The 22,486-nt window shown below is 45.3% G+C and overlaps 1 protein-coding gene across 5 annotated transcripts in view; it reads right to left on the minus strand.

Annotated features, from left to right (window-relative positions):
- The window catches only part of plekhg4 (pleckstrin homology domain containing, family G (with RhoGef domain) member 4), a 62,823-nt gene that overhangs the window by 21,334 nt on the left and 19,003 nt on the right, over nucleotides 1-22,486 (minus strand). For all 5 annotated transcript variants that reach the window (XM_048262748.1, XM_048262747.1, XM_048262746.1 and 2 more), the window contains exons 4-13: nucleotides 19,622-19,801; nucleotides 19,167-19,290; nucleotides 18,877-18,970; nucleotides 15,338-15,424; nucleotides 14,607-14,723; nucleotides 14,156-14,254; nucleotides 11,240-11,388; nucleotides 5,515-5,653; nucleotides 4,829-4,951; nucleotides 4,175-4,366 (exon numbers count right to left, since the gene is read on the minus strand). In XM_048262748.1, coding sequence (XP_048118705.1) covers nucleotides 4,175-4,366; nucleotides 4,829-4,951; nucleotides 5,515-5,653; nucleotides 11,240-11,388; nucleotides 14,156-14,254; nucleotides 14,607-14,723; nucleotides 15,338-15,424; nucleotides 18,877-18,970; nucleotides 19,167-19,290; nucleotides 19,622-19,801 — 1,304 coding nt within the window. The remainder of the gene's footprint in view (nucleotides 1-4,174; nucleotides 4,367-4,828; nucleotides 4,952-5,514; nucleotides 5,654-11,239; nucleotides 11,389-14,155; nucleotides 14,255-14,606; nucleotides 14,724-15,337; nucleotides 15,425-18,876; nucleotides 18,971-19,166; nucleotides 19,291-19,621; nucleotides 19,802-22,486) is intronic.

Here is a 22,486-nt window from a genome sequence, read left to right on the forward strand (position 1 = left end):
GAAGTACAGGCGGAGCTCTCTTAGCCAGTGATGCAGTGTTGGTGGTCAGGAGAGGTCTTCACTGATGTGCACCCCAGGAATTTGGTGCTGCTCGCTCTCTCCACCACAGCACCGTCGATGGTCAGTGGCAGGTGTTGGGTGTGACCTCTCCAGGAAGTCAACAACAATCTCTTTGGTCTTGCTGACGTTCAGCAGGAGGTTGTTGTCCCTGCACCACGTGGTCAGATGGTCGACCTCCAACCTGTATTGAGTCTCATTAAGCCCTTGGTGATGAGACCCACCAGAGTTGTGTCGTCAGCAAATTTCACTATGTGATTGTTGCTGTAGGTTGCAGTGCAGTCATCGTCAGCAGGGTGAAGAGCAGCGGACTGAGCACGCAGGGGGCCCCTGTGCTCAGTGTGATGCTGCTTGAGGTATTGTTGCCAACATTACTACTTGGGGCCTCTGACAGAGGAAGTCCAGTAGCCAGTTGCAGAGGTAGGTACTGAGTCCTAGTTTGTCAAGTTTGCAGATGAGTTGTTGTGGTATTATGGTGTTGAATGCAGAACTGAAGTCTATAAACAGCAATCTCACATATGAGTCTCTTTTTTCCAGGTGGGTGAGGGCTGGGTGGAGGGCAGAGCAGATTGCATCCTCTGTAGACCAGCTTGGCTCGGTATGCAAACTGGAAGGGGTCCAGGGTGGGGGGAGAATGGCTTTGATATGTGACATGACAAGCCGCTCAAAGCACTTCATGATGATGGGTGTCAGTGCCACAGGGCGGTAGTCATTGAAGCAGGATGGAGCAGTTTTCTTCGGTACAGGTATGATGGTGGCAGCTTTGAAACATGATGGGGACGATGGCTTGCTTCAGGGAAGTGTTAAAGATGTCTGTGAAGACATCCTTAAGCCCCCCGCGCAGTCCTTCAGCGCCGCGACCTGGGATGTTGTCTGGACCTGTTGCCTTCACTTGGTGTTGATAGCAGCAAGTGTCCTCTTCACGCTGTCGGCAGAGAGGCACAGGGGCTGCTCATGTAGAGGGGGATGGGTCTTCTGTGGGCAGGTGCTGTTTTGTGCTTCAAAGCGAGCAAAAAGCCCGGGTTCAGGTTGTTGAGCAGAGGGATGTTGCTCTCACAGCTCTGTGGCGCGGGCTTGTAGTCCGTGAGGGCCTGAATGCCCTGCCATAGGCTTTGTGAGTTCCTGCTGTCTTTGAAGTTGATCTCCACAGACATGTCGATAACACCACATTTGTCACAGAATACATGTCACAAATCCTATAGTGAGCTTGTGTATGTGTACCCAAGACTGACATTTGAGGACAATGACCTGTTTTGTATAGTCTATGTTTTGTCACTGTACATTTGAGGAGAAGTTCATATTTTTCTAATGTATTTCAAAATCTCAACTAAAGTATATTTTTATTAAAAAAATCTACAACCTTGTTCAATATTCATTTGTAAAAGCAATTCATCATTCAAAGCACACAGGGTCGTCAATAAAGCTGTCAAATAACCAATATATAAATATCCATCCACCCACCCACCCCACCCCTGTCCGGTCTTTTGTGGGGTCTGGTTGCTAGGCATGATGGTCCAACTGCTGCATTCTAATTCTGTATTGGGTTAGGCTGTCATTAGTGACAAATTAAGCCCTAGTCTTTGGTCTCATCGGTCTCCATGACTGCTCCTGTGCAAACACACACACACACACATACACACACACTCCCATACATGTACATCCAGAAGAACAATAACACTGTGGTTTACAGGGTCTCGCTTGCATCCGACACGACACATGAAACAAACCATAGAGGGCCCAAGCTCTACAAAAACCTCACGCAGCAACGCAAACTCAATGGTGTCTTGCTGACTTGGCCTAATTACCACATGGATCCACCCAGTACTCCATGTGTCCTCTAATTTAGAAAAAAAAAACTGACCAGCAGCTCACATCAATCATAGAGATACGGCGCATGGTGACACCAGACAACAACCAAAAGGAAATTCCCCAGAATTGAGAGCGGGACATGCATACATGGCTTAAGCAGAAGGCACCGTCGCAGCAAGTGACACCCCCGCCGCGTAAATCCTACCAAAGAATTAGCATTCTTAACCCTTCCGCATTACCATACGCAAACAAAGCACTGTTATTATGCTGGCAAAGCATGATGCATAAGCATGTGCCCTAATCTGACAAACCTGTTGAGACCTATGCGGCTAATAAGCAAGGTTTGAGGGTTGCAGTAGGCCCCATGAACGCGAGTGCAAAAACGTGTGTCAGTGGGGCTGAAATGAGTGGGACAGACACAGGCTCCATTGTTATCCTATCGCCCCTAAATATCTCCCTTCACATAAACACGGCGGTTCAATATGCCAACAGATGGCGGAAGAGGCTTGGGTGAGCGGAGCCTGAGGTCGCTGTGGCATGGCGGAGGGGGGTGTGCGGGGGTTTGGGGTGGCATGCTAGGGAGGGGCAGTGCATGAAGGGCGAGTGATCTGACCTGCATGATATGAGAAAGCGCTGTAACTATGCTAATTTTAAAATCTGATACTGGTCAGCCCTTTCCCAGCTGTCACAGCCTGGCAGAGAAGACATGTGTTCAAAGGAGAGGCCATGAGGGGAGTGGGCTGGTGATAAAGGACACTGACCACCAACAGGGGTGCGAGACATATCGGACATACGCAAACGCAGTGTTACGCAGGGCAGGACAACTTCTGAGTTACGGTGTACACACATGCAGGGTGAGAAGATTGCAGGTTTTGTGTTATAGCAATGTATGTAGAATTTCTTCATGCTAAATGGTTGAAATGATCAGAAAGTAATATTATTTAATGTTTTTTTTTTTTTTTTACTTGCATAAAACACTGTCCTGCGGTTTATACACAATGCGGCTAATACACAGGAAATTACTGTATGTACAGTACACAGTTTTAGAGAAATTCTGAAATTCAAGATTCAGACATTCACACAACTTGTGTCATGTCATTGATGTCAAAATTTAATTTCCAGATGTCTCACTTGTAGAGGCAGGTTGAAACCTCAGAATGAGCCAAAGTGAGCTTTGACAAAAAAAAGACAAATCAATACAATAATCAATGCACACCGAAATTGTGGAAGCACTTCACACAATTTCAATAGCAATCTTTTTTGTCTCTTCCTACCATGCTGTTCCTTTTCTCTCTCTGTCTCTAGCATGCACCAATGCCATTATTCAGACTGCCTGCAAACAATGGGCATTTATACTTGGTCTGAGAAAAATTGCTCTATGAACAAAATTGCTACTGAAATCACACCAATCTAGTAGTTCAACCCCAAAGAAAGGGGTTTTCAACCTGAGGTTTTATAGTTGTGGAATATCTTCACCCCTATTCTCACAGTCAAGATTTTTTTTGGAATGGCTGGGCATATCTCTCATTGACCACCGGCCATATGAAGACAATGGAGGCATACAAGCAGCTCCGATTCTCAGCTAATTTTAGAACGCTCCATTGTCAGACATCACTGTGAGGTCACCCTGCGACGACATTCAGACAGACATATCCCAGTGACACACTGCTCTGGTCGCACAGTTTAGCTGGACACCTCCTCACTCACAATTCAGCTTTCTCTGAAACAAGGCCTATGTCAAACAGGGTACCATCTGACGCTTTCCCATTCATCTATCAAATAGACAGGGCATCTGTTAACCTCCCAAAGCCTTCAGCAATGTACTGTACTTCCTCAGACACGTTCAGGCCTTTTGCTGTGTAGTACAAAATCTGGTGCATCAATGCACCTTCACAGTTATCTCCATATTGGCGTTTACATGTTCACAACTTCACATAAGAAAGCTTGTGAATGTTAATACTTTAAATATTGTTAAACATCCTTAACATGCACTGACTGGCATTAAGCTGCTTTTAAATCTTCACCAAATGTTAACCATCATCTCATCCAAGGTGAGTGATAATATTTTTTCTCACGGCAGTGAGACTTGTTATTCTAGTTTAATTTTTTTTGCCCTTTTGTGAGGCTGAGAGTGTTTACCTGCCGCTTGCAACCTAAACCCTAAAATTAAAAGCAGTCGTCACACCTGACACATGCAGTTTTTGCCCAGAGAACATGCTTGCATCTACTTCAATAACAGCCCGAAGGGTAGTACAGCATTTATGCAGTGCACGTGAGTTAAAAGTCCTCACACGAGAGCAGGTCTTACCTTATCAAAGAATTCGTAGAGCCTGACAGTCTTGTCGATTTTGTCGCGGGTATCCTCCACGCGCTGGGAGAAGTCCTGCAGGTGCACCCAAAAGGAGCGGACCTTCACCTCGTACACCTGCAGCTCGGCCGACGACACGTCCTCCCATCTCTCCAGCTTCTTCAGCAAGGCCTCCCCACCCTTACAGTGCTCCTGCAAAAAAAACAAGGGACACAGATAGACAAGTGATTATGCAGGTCACCTGATCACCTTCATAGGTTCATGTACCCAGTAGTATTAGAGAAGCATATGTTGATTATTTAATATTCTTTTTCTTGTGTATTGTACTTTATCTCGAGTATTTTTTCCATAACTGCCACCTACAAAATGAAAATGGCCTTGGAACATGAATGGTGCTGAAATCTGACATCTGTTTGAAGTGTTTACTCAATCAAAACTGATGCATTAACATATCCTGTACAGTCGAAAGTCCAGCTAAACTGGAACCCAGCCACCCTAAAAGTGATTGGTGACAGTGAAGAGTCAGGAAATCCTTCTGAAAAATCTCTCTTCAGGAGAAAGAGCAGAGAAGAATTGGTGGAAATGGACACGCCAGTTTTTTCTAGTGAAATGTCAGTGTACTGACAGTCGAGAGAAAGGAGGAACTTCACGTACATATGCAGCAGCGTAGAAGTCCCGAAAGAGAGCCTGCTTTTTCCGCAGCTGATCCAGCGAGTCCTCAAGTTCCCCCAGGGCCTTTAGACGACTCTCCCCAACCTCATTGATCCAGTGACTCACCTGATGACCACAAATACACACACACACACACACAAACACACACAGGAGACCTCCGTGAAGCAACAACTGACACAGCACATCTGGTAACCTACATACCTCCCCTGTCTTACTTCAGAAACCCCCCGTCCCACTAGTGTCCCCCAATCCAGCTGTCTATAATTTGGCCTTGCTGATGTGTATTAAGCAACCGCCCCCTCTCTAATTGAGCTGAAATTAGAGGACTTTTTCTGTGTTACACAAGATAATCCCATGGCTCTGCATTCTCCTAGCCTTTGGGATGGAGCCCTTTTCAACACATCTGTGCCAACATTCTTGAACATGCTCTTGACTAAAACCAACCATTTTAAAAACTATGTAGAGCACACTAACCATATTCACTGACATTTTCAATATTACATGATATAATTAAATACAATATAGGAAAGAGGGTGAAGAAGCATAATGAGATACACAAAACAGTCATTGAGTGAGAAAAAAAAACATGCTAGTTTAAGTGAAATGTCTTAGAATGTGATAGCACCTATTGTCACTGAGGGAGGTAGTTCCCTCTTAGCTCTCCTTACCTCATTGAAGCCTTCCTCCAGGCTTTTGAACTCCATGACAAACTCCAGCTCCTGCGTGCACTTGTTGGACAGCATCACCAGTCTGTGCACCAGCTCATCCACCTGGTTGTACAGTTGCCCCACTGTCTCAATAGCATCTCTGCAACACAACCCGGCACGACACCCAGCATGTTAAAAACATTCAACATCCCAGAAAATAGGAAAGGGATATTGGTTTAAAAAAAAAGACTTCTAACACATTTAAAAATGCTTCGAACGTGTTGCAGATACTACCTGTTTACTAAAAACAACAGTTCAGTTGTACTGTACTGTGTAATCAGTTACAAAGTGGAGAAGTAGCTGGGTTAGAGCGTCATTGGTTGTGACATTTTAAACCAGGGCAACGATTGGATGCTGAAGAGACAAAGCATGTCGTGACTGGTTGTGGGCCTATGCGTGATTGTGCAGCTGGCCTGACTGGTTCACTTCACTAAGAAAATGCAGCGGCTCCTACACGAGACAGCTGCACTGACTCCACCGCAATAAATGAGCAGCTACTGATAGCCTCTGTGTGGATATGTATATGTAGGTGCCTGTGTGTGTATGTTGTGTGGTGGAGTCTGGAGTCTGTTAGTGTGAGTGTACTGTATGTACATGTCTTCATTTTTGCCTTTTATCATCCCTGCTGTGGTATTTAAGTGTGATTTTTGTGTTTCTGTAGATTTGTGTGTGTGTGTGTGTGTGTGTGTAGGTTGTGTGTGTGTGTGTGTGTGTGTGTGTGTGTGTGGTGTGTGTGTAGGTTGTGTGTGTGTGTGTGTGTGTGTGTGTGTGCGTGTGTGTATCCTTCTCCTTCGGGGCACAGCTAGGGAAACATTAGCCCAGTACAGCAATACACAATGACTGAGCACATTGTAAAGGATTCCTGTGGTTGATGAGTAGAGCTATGACTTCATTTCTTGTGAAGCGTGGCTACACAGAGCTCAGTACTGTGTTGAGCATTCCTACCAATCCTGCCCTTTGTTTACCCAACTGAGCCCGGCTATGAGCAATTCCTTTATTACATGTATAAATCACCGTTTACAAACGGGCACGGAAGTACCATGGCATGACCTGGGTGTAATGGTGCGGCTCTGATTAATACAGACATTTAAATAAAAATCCATTGATGAATCACTCCCCCGCAATGATTGATTGTCCTTTAAGCAGTCACACTGGATTAGCTCTGCCCCCTGCTGTTCAAAATACATGCAAACACACACACACACACACACACACACACACACATCCAGACATGCAAACATCCAGACACACAATATGCAAGGAATTCAACCTCAGCCTCAAACTGTGGCGAGCGCCTCAGAGTGGGAACAACACTGCATTGATTGCACCGCTGGAGGGGATTTCTGCTTGCTCAATTCTCATGCTAATGGAGAGTGTTAGCTGTGGACGGCTCTGTTAATCAGGGCCTTTGTCCATGGTTCAAGCTTCTGAATCTGAAGACATCCTTCTCCATCACTGACACTGTATGTATGCTCTGGCTGCGCTGCAGAGGAAGAGGTGCCAGCAGGAAGTAGCAGTGTCAACATGTAGAGACAACCTGGGAGGTTACAGATGGGGGAAAAGGATACTTTTTTTAACGGACTGAGGGCTTTACAAAGGAACCGGATAATATAAACAGAATGGGATAAGTTTGAATTGATAATCAATCTCTATGGTTTTGCTTTGCTTTGCTTTGAGCTTCACAGATCGCGTTGGGCTGGTTAAAAAAACATTACAAATCATAACCTGCTGCCTCTCTACTTTACAACTCCAGCGGAACTTAACCAGTGTAATTGGGCCAGGAGACGGCTGTCACGGCTCTCTGTTCGGATAGTTGGGAGCAGTGGTAAGATCAATAGTGGCAAATGAGTCGTTCACGCTACGGGTGATAATCACAGGACCACTGGTTCAATAGTAGAGCTTTATCTAATGTCAGTTAACCAGACAGAAGGCCTAGTTCTTTGGAACTTTTCAGTTCAGCTGGAGGGCTCATTTGAACAGCTAAACAAGTAGACTTCTGACCTTGATTGAAATAACAAGTTAGAACCAAAAAAATGTTTGTTTAGTATTGACGGCTTGTAGCTGAAGCATGTAACATTCTTCGAGGTTGACAGGGCTTTAGTTTTTAGAAAAAAAGAGGTAAATCCTCAGAATCCAAACCCAGCTTTGGTGGTCGGGTTCATTGTTTGGCTTCAGATGAAATCCTCTTGTTATCCCTCTCAACCCAGGAGTTTTGGTATGATATCACCAGTGGGCAGTGTGTGTGTGTATATGTATGAGAGTGAGAGAGAGAGAGATAGAGAGTGTGTTTATATCTGCGACTGCAGGAAAGGCAGGTTTGAGCGGCAGTGGTGTGGGCTTGGTGTCACACGGCCGCACCCTTCCATAATTGTCGAATTAGTCATATTCCACACCCAAAAATAAACAGTGCCCTTCTGCAAACTGCCAACAATTTCAAAGGCATTCCAGTGGTCAGTGCGGAGACAGAGACAGAGAGAGAGAGAGAGAGAGAGAGAGAGAGAGAGAGAGAGAGAGAGAGAGATAAGAGATCAAGATAGTCACATGGGTCTCCTGGAGATGAAAGTCAACATGGAACAGTCCCACTTAGTTGAACGAGACCTGCAATCACTGTAATGCATGCCCTTAGTTGTTTAGGGTTATTGTTTGGATGAAGAAAAGCCAGAGTTGACGTGGAAAACTTTCAATGCTCGGAAGTGAGTCAAGTTGTAGGGGGGGGGAAATAGGGCAAAAGACTTGGCAAAGGTCTCCTAGCTCGCTTACTGATTTCCCCTCTAGGCTGGTGCAGTTGGGTCTGGAATTTCTGTATCTTTATTAAAGGGATCTGTGTAAAACAGCGGGTAACTCAAACTTTTGGCAGAGGGACACACCATTAAAAAAAACTCCATTATCACCCCCTTCTACACACACACACACACACACACATGCACACTATCAGAATTAATGCACATTAACAAATACCTTCAGGCAGGATCCCAGCTACATTGAATTGCTAATGCAAATCATATGACAGGAGCTGAATCACTGAAGGTATGTCACCTCTCATCCAAGAATAACCAAAATGAGCAAAAAGACCTTCACTTGAGAAGTGGAAAAGAAGCTCAGGTTTAGCGTTTAGAGTTTTTAGCTCTTTCCCAGTTTTCCTCTCCCTGAGCCAGGTAAATGGTTGATGGCCATAACGGCTCATTCAGGTTTCGGATTGCTTATAGCGCTCGAGTTGAAGAGCGAGGGATAAAAGAGGACTGTTCTCAAATAAGTTTTCTTTCTTTTTTTTTTTTTTTGCTTCACACGGGAGAGCCCACCTTGGCGAGAACCACATCAAAAGCGTTTGCTCTCAGAATTCTGTTTCTTCAACCTGTCACTCACAGCTGGAATTCCTCCCTTATCTCCCCCATCCGTTTTGACTTCATCCAAAACAAGAGCTAAGCTTCGCATAAAGCGACCCAGCCACTTTAAACCAATGCCAGTACACAGGGGGGCAGATGAGGGAGAAAAAGGGATCCAGACCCCGACGAGAAAAAAAGAGGGGTGGGTTAATGTGTCAGGAGTGAGATGTGTGAATTTGTGTGTGAGTTTGTGTGAGTGTGTGTGTGTGTGTGTGTGTGTGTGTGTGTGTGTGTGTGTGTGTGTGTGAGTGGATGGGAAAACAGAACAGGTGCAGGTGAAGGCACATTCCAGGACAGGCCAGTGAAGACCAAAGGTGAGGTGAGCGAGGGAGGAGAGGTTGTCTGGGAGCACACGCACGTCTCCATGCCAAATCTCTCGCTACACAAGCGGAAATACCTCACTAACGACTCTTTTCTGTAAATCTTTGTTTTTATCTTTCGGACAAGGGAGCATTATGAGGACAAAAAGAGAAACGTGTTGTTGTCTTTTGTGAGCTATCAAGCTTTCTAGACACACCTGTGTAAGCTTCTATTATGCTGCGCTGGATAGGTAACACAAACAGAACAGCCGGTGCTCACAGGGAGGTGTGCAGGTATGATTACAGCACTCCCATTTTAAACGAGTCGAAGAGGAGCCGAGAAGAAGACACAGGTCGGCTTAAGGAGGGCACAGAGGCATTGTTGACTTTGATAAGAAGAGGAAGCTTGGGAGAATATAGTGCTTATCCTCACACACTGCCCACCAGCATTGACTCATCTGATGGCATCTAAGGCATCTGATGAAACACTGCCCTTGTGTATATACGTTTGCATTCTTATCTTTGTGTATGTGTGTGTTTGCATGTGTTTGTGTATGCGTTTGCATATGTGTGTGTGCTTGCATGTCATCTAATCAGGATATTTTTCATGTCTTTCCACAAATACTTTTGCCATCTAAGTGCACTTCATGGTCATGGCTACGTAGGAAAAGTGCTTTAGCTAAAATAAGCATGCAGTACACAATAACCAGCCTTCATGTGCACTTGACTCTATTACAGGATGTAGCTTTATGGGCAGTGCATACAAACAGAGATATATCAGCGAGCCTTTGATATGGAACAGGAACATCTCAACGACAGAGAAAGAGGAAGCAAGAGAGAGACAGGGAGAGAGAGAGAGAGAGAGAGAGAGGGAGAGAGAGAGAGAGAAAAGAGAGAGAGAGAGAGAGAGAGAGAGAGAGGGAATGGAGCTAGCCCAGATAAGAGTGTTCCACTTGGCCCATGGAGAGGAAAAACACTTACACACATTTACAGAAAGAGTTTGCCTCATGCCGGCAGGCTTGTTTCTTTTTCTAAGCATGTGTGCACCCCCCAAAGTATCTGCAATCTTTTTTGTTTTGGCAGGTGTGTCTCCGTTGCTCTTAAGACGGGGATAACATTCATAAACAATGCTGTGGTCCACTGAGCAATAACTGCTTAGAGCAGATCTTGATTTTGGTTGTAACGGTCCATTTAAGTCAAGCAGATGGAAGAAAGGCGAGCGTAAGCAGAGAGGGATAGAGAGAAGGAGAAGACAGAACCAGGAATAAGAGGAAGAAGAAGAGCCGAGAGAGCAGAGTTCTGTTTACTACACACTGCACATTGCAATCCGAATGTCCTAATTCAGGTTTAATCAATGTCTGCTGTGCCAATTCAACACTGCACTGTTGCTGTTTCTCATTCTAACACAATGAATCAATTCAGAGACAAAGAGAGGAAAAGAGATGACAGCATAATGCGAGGGAAGGTAGTGATGGAAGGTACAAGACAGAACAAGCTGGATAGCATGACAGCCAACTTGGACAGTATGAGAGTCACATGGAAGAAATAAGGTATTAAGACGTCTATTAAAGCAACAACAAAGTTTTTTGTACCTTAAAATAATGTTTCCAAAATTGTTTCCGTGGTTCATCAACTCGTAACAGGGTGAACGGCAATTCTGCATTCGCTTCGCGCCCCTCTATCAGCTATAACTGCACTGTGTAAGTTTGCCTGATCGGGTAGCGGATCTGTAGTTCGATGGAATGAGACATAAGAAACTACAAATTTGACTTGCATCTGATGTTGCAATACATCGTACTTTTATAAGTCATGGTAAGTTCTACCTTGTCTGTGGACATCGTTATTTGCAAAGCCGGTGCTGGATAAACAAATAGCATGCGTGCGGCAGAGAGAAAGTTCTTTGGTGTTGCTTTAAGAGGAAAAAAAGAAGGGAGTAAAGACATACAGACAGATACCGCAAGCTCTGCTTATGAGTGGTCTGTTGTGATTGAGCGTCACGGTTACCTGTAGTCCTCGGTGAGGCTGACGCTGGACTCCTCCTTGCGCAGGCGGGACAGGGACGCCCCCCCCTCAAGCTGCAGGCGGACCAGCCGGCTGTCCTCCAGCACGCTGCGCATCAGATCCCTGTAGCGGCCCAGCAGCACCTGCGCCTCCTGGGGAGGGGGACAGAGGGGAAGGGTCACTTGTAACTCTCTCCATCTGTAGCTATCTGCATGATATATAATCTATATATAATCAACAAAAGAAATCTGGCAGGATCAAAACATTTTGAAGACTCTGAAGAGGCAACATCGGCCTCAAAGTCCCTTAACATCTTTGGTCCTTTCATTCTTTTATCCTAAATATAACTTGGAGAATTACTAATGGCAATCTGGCACTTACACGACACAACACAAATATTACACAAATTCACTTAAAGGGGATCGAAAACATGGCCTTCTCTTATATAACAAGAGTGAAAAGAGTTTGAAGGACAGAAAATGTGAAACTGTACCTTTCTCCACACACTAGTCTCTCTTTACATACTATACACATGGCCTCCATGGAAGGCGTCATGTTTTCCACACTATCAGTAGCACCCTGCCGATTAGACCTGAAACAAATCTGCAGTATTCCCTTCTCTCTCTGTCTCTGAGCTTGGAGATTTCACACTGCAGCAGCCACACCCTGCCCAGTAGACCCAAGAGCTCGATAACTCACAGGATGTGGCCCCAATTCCAAGCCAGCTGCGTGGATTTGTTTGACTTACTGCCACAAGGCTGAGCAGCAGTCAGCTCAAATGTCTTCTGACAGCAAGAGCAACTCACACAACACACAAACACTACACTACACTGTGTGTGTGTGTGTGTGTGTGTGTGTGTGTGTGTGTGTGTGTGTGTGCAAGCTGAGAAAAAAAAACGATACGGGAGGTTGGGAGAACAATCAACCACACTGACAGATGGGACGACTGGCTCCGATAATTAAAAAAGTAAATGTCTAAATCAAACGCTGAGTAGTACATAAAAAAAAAACTCAAATGATTTCATCAGCAGACATAAGTAATAAAAAATGCTTTGTTAGGGAATAACTGACGGTTACAGTCTGGCTATAATTACTTTAATTACACCTGCTACTGTCTGTGCTCTCCTGTTTGGAATGTATGTGCTCAGAATAGAAACCGCTGAATGCGTTCAGGGGACACATGCTGCAGAGACTTGCGTGCTTCCCCAATGCAAGCTTGCTTCTCTGAACCTTACATCTTGAGAGTAGTGTGCGTGTGTGTGTGCTGTCAGCAAAAACAGCCTGGAGGAACTGGAGGACGGGTGGGCGAGGGCCCCCTAATCCCACCGAGGAAGGGAGGAGAGAGGGAGGGAGAGAGAGAAGGAGAGAGAGATGAGAAAGAGGGAGGGAGGAGGGGGGAAGTGGGAGAGAAGGAGGAGGACCTGATGGCCTAACATGTTCAAACAGGCTGGGTTTTTTTCTTGGCTCGTCGTCCTTGAAAGGTAAGATAGGGGACCCTGCTCTCCTGAATGCAGAGGTTCTTATTTTGAGCACTCACTGAATCAATACCCGATCAGGAGTCTGTGAAAGTGGATGACGGGGACTAAGGGAGCCACCGCTCACCCACCTCCCTTCAAAATAAAATATGAGACAGGGAGAGATGGCCTAAAAAGGATAACTGTCCCCTTGGGGAGGCCTCTCTAAGCCTCAGACCCCCCCCCCCCCCCCACATCCCAACTACGCTCTTTCAGCCTATTCCCTGCGGACCTGAAGAGTCGCTTTGTGTCCTTTGCTGACCCGTGTTGCCACGTAAACGTAAGGTCGACATAATCAATGCACAGGCCGGCAGTGTGCCATCACCCAGCATTTATAGCATTTAGAGCAGACCAGAGGGCCATGCCAGGGCTGCGGTGAACCTTTGCATATCTACACTTTTATGTTCTATTTTTCTGTTAACTTTATTTACATGAATTCTCCATCTTTAATTAAATCACTGGCTCCTAGGAACAGAGATAGAGAGAGAGAGAGAGAGAGAGAGAGAGAGAGAGAGAGAGAGAGAGAGGCAGACAGCACAGAGAGAGAGCACCGCCGCAGCAGGAGCAGCCCACAGCGAGGGGAGGGAGGGAAAAAATCAACGTTTGAATACAAAAATTCCAGGTCTGTTACAGGCCCTCTCCAGAGGTTTGTTTCATTAACAGGCATCCTCGTCCAGACTGTAATAAAAGCTCCTGGCTCGGTGGCTGCGGCAGGTCTGGGTAAATTTAGCCACAGCCCCAGTGACACAGATTAGACTGAGCTAACGTCAGCACCTGCCAACTAAAACGCTTTTCCCTTTTTTCACCCTCATTCAAGTCACATCGTGGGAGGTAGAAAGCTAGCTGGCCGAGCCAAGAAGCAGAGTAGCCTTCTGAGCTTTGTGCTGGATGGACAAAAGTGTTACAGTGTCAGCGCGTTTTCATTGGAGCTACTTAACGCTGGGAATGGAGCACGACACTCGGTGTGATGTGAAGCGGGAGGACATGTAACAATTAGAAACGTTTAAAGGTAAATGGGAGCCACATAAGCGTGCCGACGAGTCTTAAAGGCTACTTTTAGGCGGGGATCATATCAGCCAGCGGCAAGCGGCAGGTTTCCTATTGTTCTCTATGGTTCGGCAGCGGAACGGTGGCAGCGCTGGCGTAACGCTAGCGTTGAGCGAGCTGAGCGTTGAGCGAGCTGAGCGTTGAACTTGGTTCAACTTTCAAAGTGCAACGCGAGCGTATTCAATTGACAAACCGTTTATGTTGCTTAGGAACGAGACAAAACTTTATTATGGTCTGAACGTTGTATTGCGTTTGCGGCTGCCGCTTGCTAATGTGATCCCCGCCTTAAAGTTAGTGGACATTGGTATGAAGGGAGGCTGAGCGCAGTACAGGGGCCTCTGAAAGGCAGGAGCGTTACCTCGGCGGTGGGGGGCAGAGGAGTGGACTCCAGGTTGGAGATGGTGCTCTGGAGGAGGTTGACAGCATCCTGACAGTTACTGGTCAGCTGCTCCAGTCTCTGGAAACAAAGCAGATGAGAGGGAAATGAGAAACACATGCTGACCAGATGTACACACACACACACACACACACACACACACACGCACAAACACACACACACACACACACACACACACACACACACACACACACACACACACACACACACACACACACACACACACACAAACATGTCATCAACACAAACAATTTGTGGTACTACTTGATGTATACATCTTTAGATCATCCCTATTCCCAGATCCTAACAGGCAATTCAAAAGCACAGGAACCCATTTATTTACTTCTTATCACGGGACTCACAGCCTCAGCTGATTACAACTCCTATAGTAAACACAACTGAAGCCTCTCACCGTTCTGAAGCACATCCAGCTGGCGTGAGAGAAGGGGAAGGTGCCGTCGTACTCGGTGGGCAGCTGGGAGGCCTCCACGTGCTTGTGCAGGGATTTCAGAGAGGTGAGGAGCTCCAGCTGTCCAACACACATGATAACGAGAGAGAGAGAGAGAGAGAGAGAGAGAGAGAGAGAGAGAGAGAGCACGTGCACAGGCGTGCGAAAGAGAGAGAGAAATATAGAGGCATCCTCAGTTTCTACAGTAACAACAACAACATTGCAGATAGACTGGAGAGTGCTGTGGCTTTTAAATGCAGGTTGTTATAAATAAAAGAGGTTATCTCTCTTAACTTTAAGCCCACAACATCTGCACATGAATCGAAAAGCTATAAATGTTGTTATCTGTTCTGATGCCACGACCTCTCTGGAACGGAGTGTGCCAGAGTTAAGCACGTCCTCAGAGCCTGGCAATCATGGGAAGTCAATAACACACACTCAACACAGCCACTTGGTCTTTTAAATAGCACTCCATCAGAGCAAGGGGGCTGAGAGGAGGGAGCAGAGTCTACAGCCAGCAACTACAGACTGAGAGCTGACCAGTACAGAGATATCATTTTATAGTGATTGCACAATTTTTGTATCCACCTTGATGCCAATTACAGTGACTATCTGCATTTCATCTACATTACGGCCTACTCTATTGTGCCACTGGGTGACCAACAGTTAGTGTGTAAGCTTTTCTGTCCTCTTACCTGTATAGAGGGGGTCTTCTCCATACGAAGGGCTAAATCTCTATCTGCCAGCAAAAGCACTGTATGGATGCACCCTGGCATAGCGTCCTAAAAAAAGAGGATAGCGTGAGCGAGAGAGAGAGAGAGAGAGAGAGAGAGAGAGAGAGAGAGAGAATGTGTAGTTTCAAAATAAAAGAAAACAGTGGAACTGTGACCCTTTTTCTCATTTCAGAAAATACAGTGTTCAAGATATTCATTTTAGAAAAACTACAGGTGGCTCAAGGGTCTTGGTGAGGTTAAGTTCATAGTCAACATGGCCTACAATAACACTCACACTATCCTTGAGGTTAATTTACAGCTGTACATTTATTGATCGTATATTGTTTTCTATAGCTTGTGTGATCTGTTATTGTAAAACAGAAGAACAAAGCCCATACACTAACTGAAGTCTGTACAGAAGTCTCACATCCGCCAATAAAAGAATGGTCAGATACACCGACATGAGACCTACATGACTCAAAAGCCCGTAAAACTACTGAGAGAGGAGTCTCCAGAGGCTGTAGTTTTCCCCCTCAGTGACACAGACACATGCACACTCATCGTGGAACACATTACTGTACAGCAGTCTTGAAAGACACATCCAAGAAATTCATAACAACTGGCAAACAAACAATACTCTGCGCCACTGACTGAAGTTTCCTGGCATGGAACCTAATGCTTCTCTCTCTCTGTCAGACAGCAGACCTCCGTCTATTCAAACTCCATAGTGACTCATGGATGAGTGTTCCCTGATTGTGGCCCCTCAGGACAGATCTACCAAGGGCTGTCGAGGCTTTTGTCAGCTGTGCACCCGTGGGCTGTAAATTCATGATTATTACTAAGAGGGTGGTGTGTTTCCATGTCTTCCTGCCATCTGCGGGTGGACGCATTAATCTTCAGGATGCAGTGATGAATGGATGAAGCCCCAGCTGCCCCACATACATGTCTGGTGGCGTGGAGGTGTGCTCAGGGCAAACAAAGGGGTCGGCCAACAGCACAATTTGAATGAAAATGTCGATACACCTATGCAAACAATCTCTTGCTCACACACACACACACACACACACACACACACACACACAAAGCCTTTCAACATATCCCCCGTTGGCACATCTGTAAATGGTGCCTTAACTGTTGACTCTATTTTAAATTTCCATTCTCTCAGTCTCAACTATATTTTAGTGTGTACTGACGTGAGCAACTTCTATACACAGGGAAGCCAAGATCACTGCAGGCACTCACTCCCCATAGGCATATGACGAGATACAAAGTCTATGCCAGACTGCCTTTACTATGTGTTAATGTAGGCAGGCATCAGTGTCAGCTTGCCACTGAAAATTACTGGAGACGCCCACGCTTGGCATAATACAGAAAGAACTCTAGAAGGAACATTGCTTTAGAGTCAACCCTGATAATAACAGAGAAATGCTCAAGCATTGTGCCAATCACACACATCATTCCCTCCTGTTGCGACATGTTTAAATGATTATTTGTTTAAGTTTAACAGGTCCAAATCGAAATACAAAGGCAGACTGAGCATGAAATTATGATGGAGAAAATACATTACAGCACACATTTTTTATGGGCAGTGTGATAGCGTACCCTGCGGGTAAACTGGCATGGTAATGCATTGTCTGTTGTTGACTGATTGTACCACCTGTGTGTACTGTTGCTGTAAAAGTAAACAGATGTTCTAACTGCTCTGAGAGTTAAGGACACAATTCCCAGGTACAAAAAAAACATCTATCTTAGATCCTGGATAAAGCTTTGAATATATTATGGATTACAAGGCAGAGTAACGATTATTATTTTTTTTCAGACACTCACTTAATCTTTTGCATACACAACCACTGGCATTAATTTTTGCCATCTGCATATCCAAAAGCGTTTTGTTTACTATGTTCTTATGTGTGACAAGCAAATCCAGTGTGTAGAGGTGAATTGCAGTTTAAGAACACTGCAGTATGCGGAACATGCGGGTAAAAGCCCGGTGTCAGCTGGAAGGGGCCCATAATTTGATGGTGGTATATGTGGACAATGGGGGTCAAAGACAAATAGTTTATGCATGTGGGTGAGCATGACTCTATGCTGCATATGTGTGTGTGTGTGTGTTTGTGTGTGTGTGTGTGTGTGTGTGTATGTGTGTGTGTGTGTGTGTGTGTCTGTGGGTGTGTCTGTGTGTATAAATGTGTGTGTGTGCTGGGGGTGGGGGTCACCCCAGAGGGCCAATCCCTGAGGGCTCATCCCGGCGTGTGCTTTGATGACTGCGGGAGGCTCTGCTGCCTCCTCTGTCATTGTTAGCGCTGACCTAGAATGGGATGAAGGGCGCGCTCTGCACACGCATGCCTACTGCAGTGCAGCAAAGCTCTCGACGCCAAAACAGACGTCTCAGTCCCACGCTATGTTGACGTAGAATATGCCAAATGTAATTCTGGGCTGTGTAATTATATTGCAATAAGAAAGTCTGAGCTCTTAAAAAAACACACCTAGTCTCAATAGTTAACAGAGACATGGTGCTTTAGACATAGTCTAGGGACAGGCCGTGCTATTCTCAGGTATCTCCTAAAATGCATCATACATGAAGATAATTTTGTGTAAATATTCCATTCTGTCAGGAGAGTATCACCTCCATGTAAGTATGAATGGTTTATTGTGCTGGTTTTTCCGCTGACCGACATAATAAAGAGTAATATCGCACACAGAGGATAGTATACCAGTTGACTAATAACATGTCGGTCTTTTTTTCTGGCTGAAGGCATTTTTCCTCAAAGAAATTTTCACATGCCTCAAAAACAGTTGACTTGGCTTGGAGAACATACATAGTCAGTAAATAGTATCCTGATGAAAAACATTCTCTAATTTGTTTTTCCTCTCAGACACACACTGCCCTGCTTTTTGTTTTGCTGTCTTTTTTCTCCCGTTCAGCAATCAGACTATTTCACTGGTTGAATCCGTAGTTGGCATCCACAGGCCTGTGGGCTAAGCCAAGGCTTTTAGATGAATGTCTATAGCTACGCTGGCACAAGCATAAAGGCCCAGAAAGAATGAGTCAGGGCCTTTCAGAGACGAGGGCAGGGCCTCATTCGCCCGTCCGCCCGGCCTTCGCGTCGGTGCGGTGGCTATGGCAGCAATGCTAATCAAAGCTAAAGCTATTGTTTAATCCTGCCTAACCAAATGCAGCTGAGAGCGGGAAAGATTATGAACCGAGCCAGAGAGAGAGACAAACTCTCATTTGTTCACCAATACGGCGAGGCAAATCCACATAAATTACCACCTACATAGATGAAATACATATGATGTACATCACGTAGCCTACATATGATTCATAGATGGCTGAGTGTTTAGGTTATTGGATGTGTCTCTACATCCCTCAAGCACTCAATGTTTAAGCACACTTGCTGCTAAACTGGTTTATTAACAGTCACCCAAAGCATGCCATTGCTATAGATTTACGAGTAAGGTATATTCCCAATGACTTTGTATAGGACCTACTTGTCAACAAGTGATGCATGACTGCTTACCTGCAGGATATTAAAAGCTTTGAAGAGGGCAGGCACCGGTGAACACCGACGGGCATCTACTAGAACTGTCAAACCCAGCGAACGAACTTCTTTTCTGTGAATGAGGGGAAATGTGATCATCAGATTATGCACGTTTCACCCCAACATCTGTATGTCCCTTGTGAAGTTTTGAGACTTTCTGCTTTTTCAGGGAGCACTGTTGCTGGCAATGGGAAACACACTGGTATTTCAATGGGCACATTGTGGGCAGGATCAGGGACTTGAAATGGCTCCAAAGGTGATGGCATTACCTGAGAATGGTGTAGAAGTAGACCATAATCCTCACAAGCTCACCACTGTTGCAGTTTGGGTTTAACCAAATCGTATTTCTTGTTGTAACAGTCACCAAAGCATGTCCAGATTTATCTGTAGTGCCTGTTATGACAGATGAAAAAATAACCCTCAGCCTGGCTTACTGGGATCACATATATATATCCCAAACAATGACACAGAAACAGCCACTCCTTTTCAGCTGTGGTGTCAGCAGAAAAACGGAATTAGCAAAGACATGTTAAGTTTTTCCTAATGGACACAAGTGATGACTAAAATTGAACTACTGAATATACTCCTTAATCCCTGCAGCAGTACAGAAACACTCAATGAAAATTGTAAACGACTAACCAAACTACTGAATACTCTTTGCACCATGGGAACCCTCACTAAAAACAAGAAAAGGAAACTATACAGAGACCCCAGGTGTACCTACCGGGTAGGCAGAGTACTCCTGAGCTCAGCACGTCTGGGTTGATGTTGTGGGCCTCGGTGAGCACAGGCTGGCTCTTGAGGGAGGCTGCAGGGAGGAGGGGGGCTGGAGGACCCTGCTGGTTAGGCCTCATTTCACTGACTGGCCTCTCCTGACTGGCCGGCTCTTCGGCTGGACTGGAGGCTATGGAGACAGACAGGGAGTGTGATTGACTTCTCAAGACATGGAAAGAAAAATGAAAGAAGGACAAACACACACACACACACACACACACACACATACACACACACATACACACACATACACACACACACATACACACACATACACACACAGACACTGTAATCTGCCCATACTTACTTAGGATAAAGCAAAAACAACAAACAAACCACCCCACACAAAGCCTCGTCCACACATACCCAGGAAAGACAATCACCTTACAGTACATATTAAAAAACTCAAATCCTCTTTAAGACACAGATCCACAGATCCACAAATGCATGTACCGGTAAGAGATATCCAGCCGACATAAATGCTGTCAATTACCGTGCGAGCAACCTTCAACTGATAATCCAACCAAATGACCTGCAGCAACAAGTCAGTAGCCACATGTGTCTTACCCAACAGTGTAGGAAGTCTTTGTTAGATATTTAGGCAGATGTCTTTAGGCAGATTGTGTCCTTTGTATCTTAATGACCAAATATCCGAGAGAACAAGACAATGCACTAACTAGTCATTAGTCCCACCCTGTCCCTAATTAGTTTGATTACCAGTGTGAGTATATGGACTAACTGGCTCACGCAAGAGCCATTACACTTTTAATGCATCTACAACAAATTGTCTTTGTTTAGAGGCAGAGTAATACTCATCTTATAAAGCCCAACACAACACAACACAGCACGCTAACATTAGCTCCACTGGAATGAGGCAGTCTACATTCCCCAACAAATCTACAAATCCTCCCCATCAAGCACAGAGAGAGGTCCAGTTAAGTCCAGGGGTCTAAAGATACTGTACCAGCACACGGCACAGCACAGCACAGCACAGCCACACACACACACACACACACACACACACACACACACACACACACACACACACACACATACAATAATAATAATAATAATAATAATTTAGAACATTCCAGGCGCTGATCACTGGAACTGGGAAAGGCCAGGCCGAGAAGGCCTAACAGCATGCAGGAGCGGAGAGATATGGAGATCAACAGTGCTGTCCAGAACGATAAAAGCGTCCAAGGTGAAACGCAGAGGGAACAAGACAGGGTGGGAGGATGATATCGGCCCAGCAAATTCCAAATACTGCTGTACAGCCATAAAACAGCTTAAACAAGGACGAAGACAAACAGGGATATATCATCCCGAGACACAATCTTGCTGAGATTCCCATATTTTAAGGGGGCTTTTGGGTAAAATACTTAAGGTGAGGATTTGAGGCAAGGGGCTTGGTGACTGGGTGAAAGAACTAGAAGGAATGTTATTCCTTGAGACGATAAGGTACCAGCGAATTTGACAAACAGGACTCCATTACACCCTGAGCCCCCTGCGGCCGATCTCAGACTCCCCCTCCGTAGATGGCAGTTTTTCTCCCCTTCAGCACAGCTCCCGGTGTTTTGATAGAGCAAGCGATACCAGCGGTTTCCTTTGGGGCCTCCCAGCAGTAAGCCAGACGGAGTCTCAGCAGCCAAACATGGGGAGACATTCACCTGGCCGTGGGTGGACTGGCTGGGTAACTAAGCCCTCTCACCCCTGCTTCCACTGTTTTTACAGGCAGGTGGACGGGCCCACATCAGTCTGTCTGCTACATTTATACTGATTTTATGCTACATCGATTGGCTCAAGTGGATTGGCATAGGGGTGCGTTTGTTTGAGAGTGAGAGTGAGAGTGAGAGAGAGAAAGAGAGAAAAAGAGAGAGAGAGAGAGAGAGAGAAAGAGAGACAGAGAGAGAGGGAGAGAGAGAGGTAGGGAAAAGAGAGAGGGGGTAGGAAAAAGAGAGAGGGAGCCAGACATAAAGAGAGGGGATAACTAATATACATGAGAATGCATGTATGATATGTCTGCCATATAGATCACATGAGGTGAGGACGTGTGCCAGTGTTCTGTGTGTTGGTGAGCGAGCAACACGGCACGGCTATGCATGAAGCGTTTTAGTTTTACTATGGAAAAGCTCAACCTGATCCCTGTTACCCTATACTGATTTCTACATCTGTCAGGCCCATCACAGCCCTACTCACAGACTGTATTGTCATTATAGGCCCCACTTTTAACACAGAGGGGGGATATAAATTAGAGACCTTAAAAGTCTCTTTCCAGATATAAGACCATGGGGACTTTTCAGAGAAGCATTGGTGATAGCTCATTTTGACCAGCCTCTGGTAAAATTGAGCTGTGCTTTTGGATTAGGAAACATCCATGTATCAACAAACATACAGCTTAGGTGAGTTTTCAAATAAGTCTTGTGATATGACCATGAGACTAAGTTCAATGAGTTTAGTTTCCTGAACAAAATGCATTATCTTAAATATGTGTTACGTTTACTGTCTCACGGTAAGTGATTAACGAGTAGCATACGGTTTAGCTTATATAACACCGGATGACTTAAGGTGGGATGTAATAACAATGGTGGCAACAATATAGCAGGAAATAATAAACAGTGGTTACGAGTTCAAAGGGCTCAACAACCACCCACCTGGAGGAAGATGACTTGAATCAAAGTGACACTGGCAACAAACTACATTTCCTCTACAACTACACCAGGTCTAAAGCACCTCTATACAGTAAGGCATTCAGCAGCTGTACAGTAGGCTCTGTATAGAAACAGATGAGATGTCCTTGAACAAAGGATGACGA

This window comes from Alosa alosa, chromosome 14 (assembly GCF_017589495.1).
Source record: "Alosa alosa isolate M-15738 ecotype Scorff River chromosome 14, AALO_Geno_1.1, whole genome shotgun sequence".
Classification (NCBI taxonomy): Eukaryota; Metazoa; Chordata; class Actinopteri; order Clupeiformes; family Clupeidae; genus Alosa; species Alosa alosa.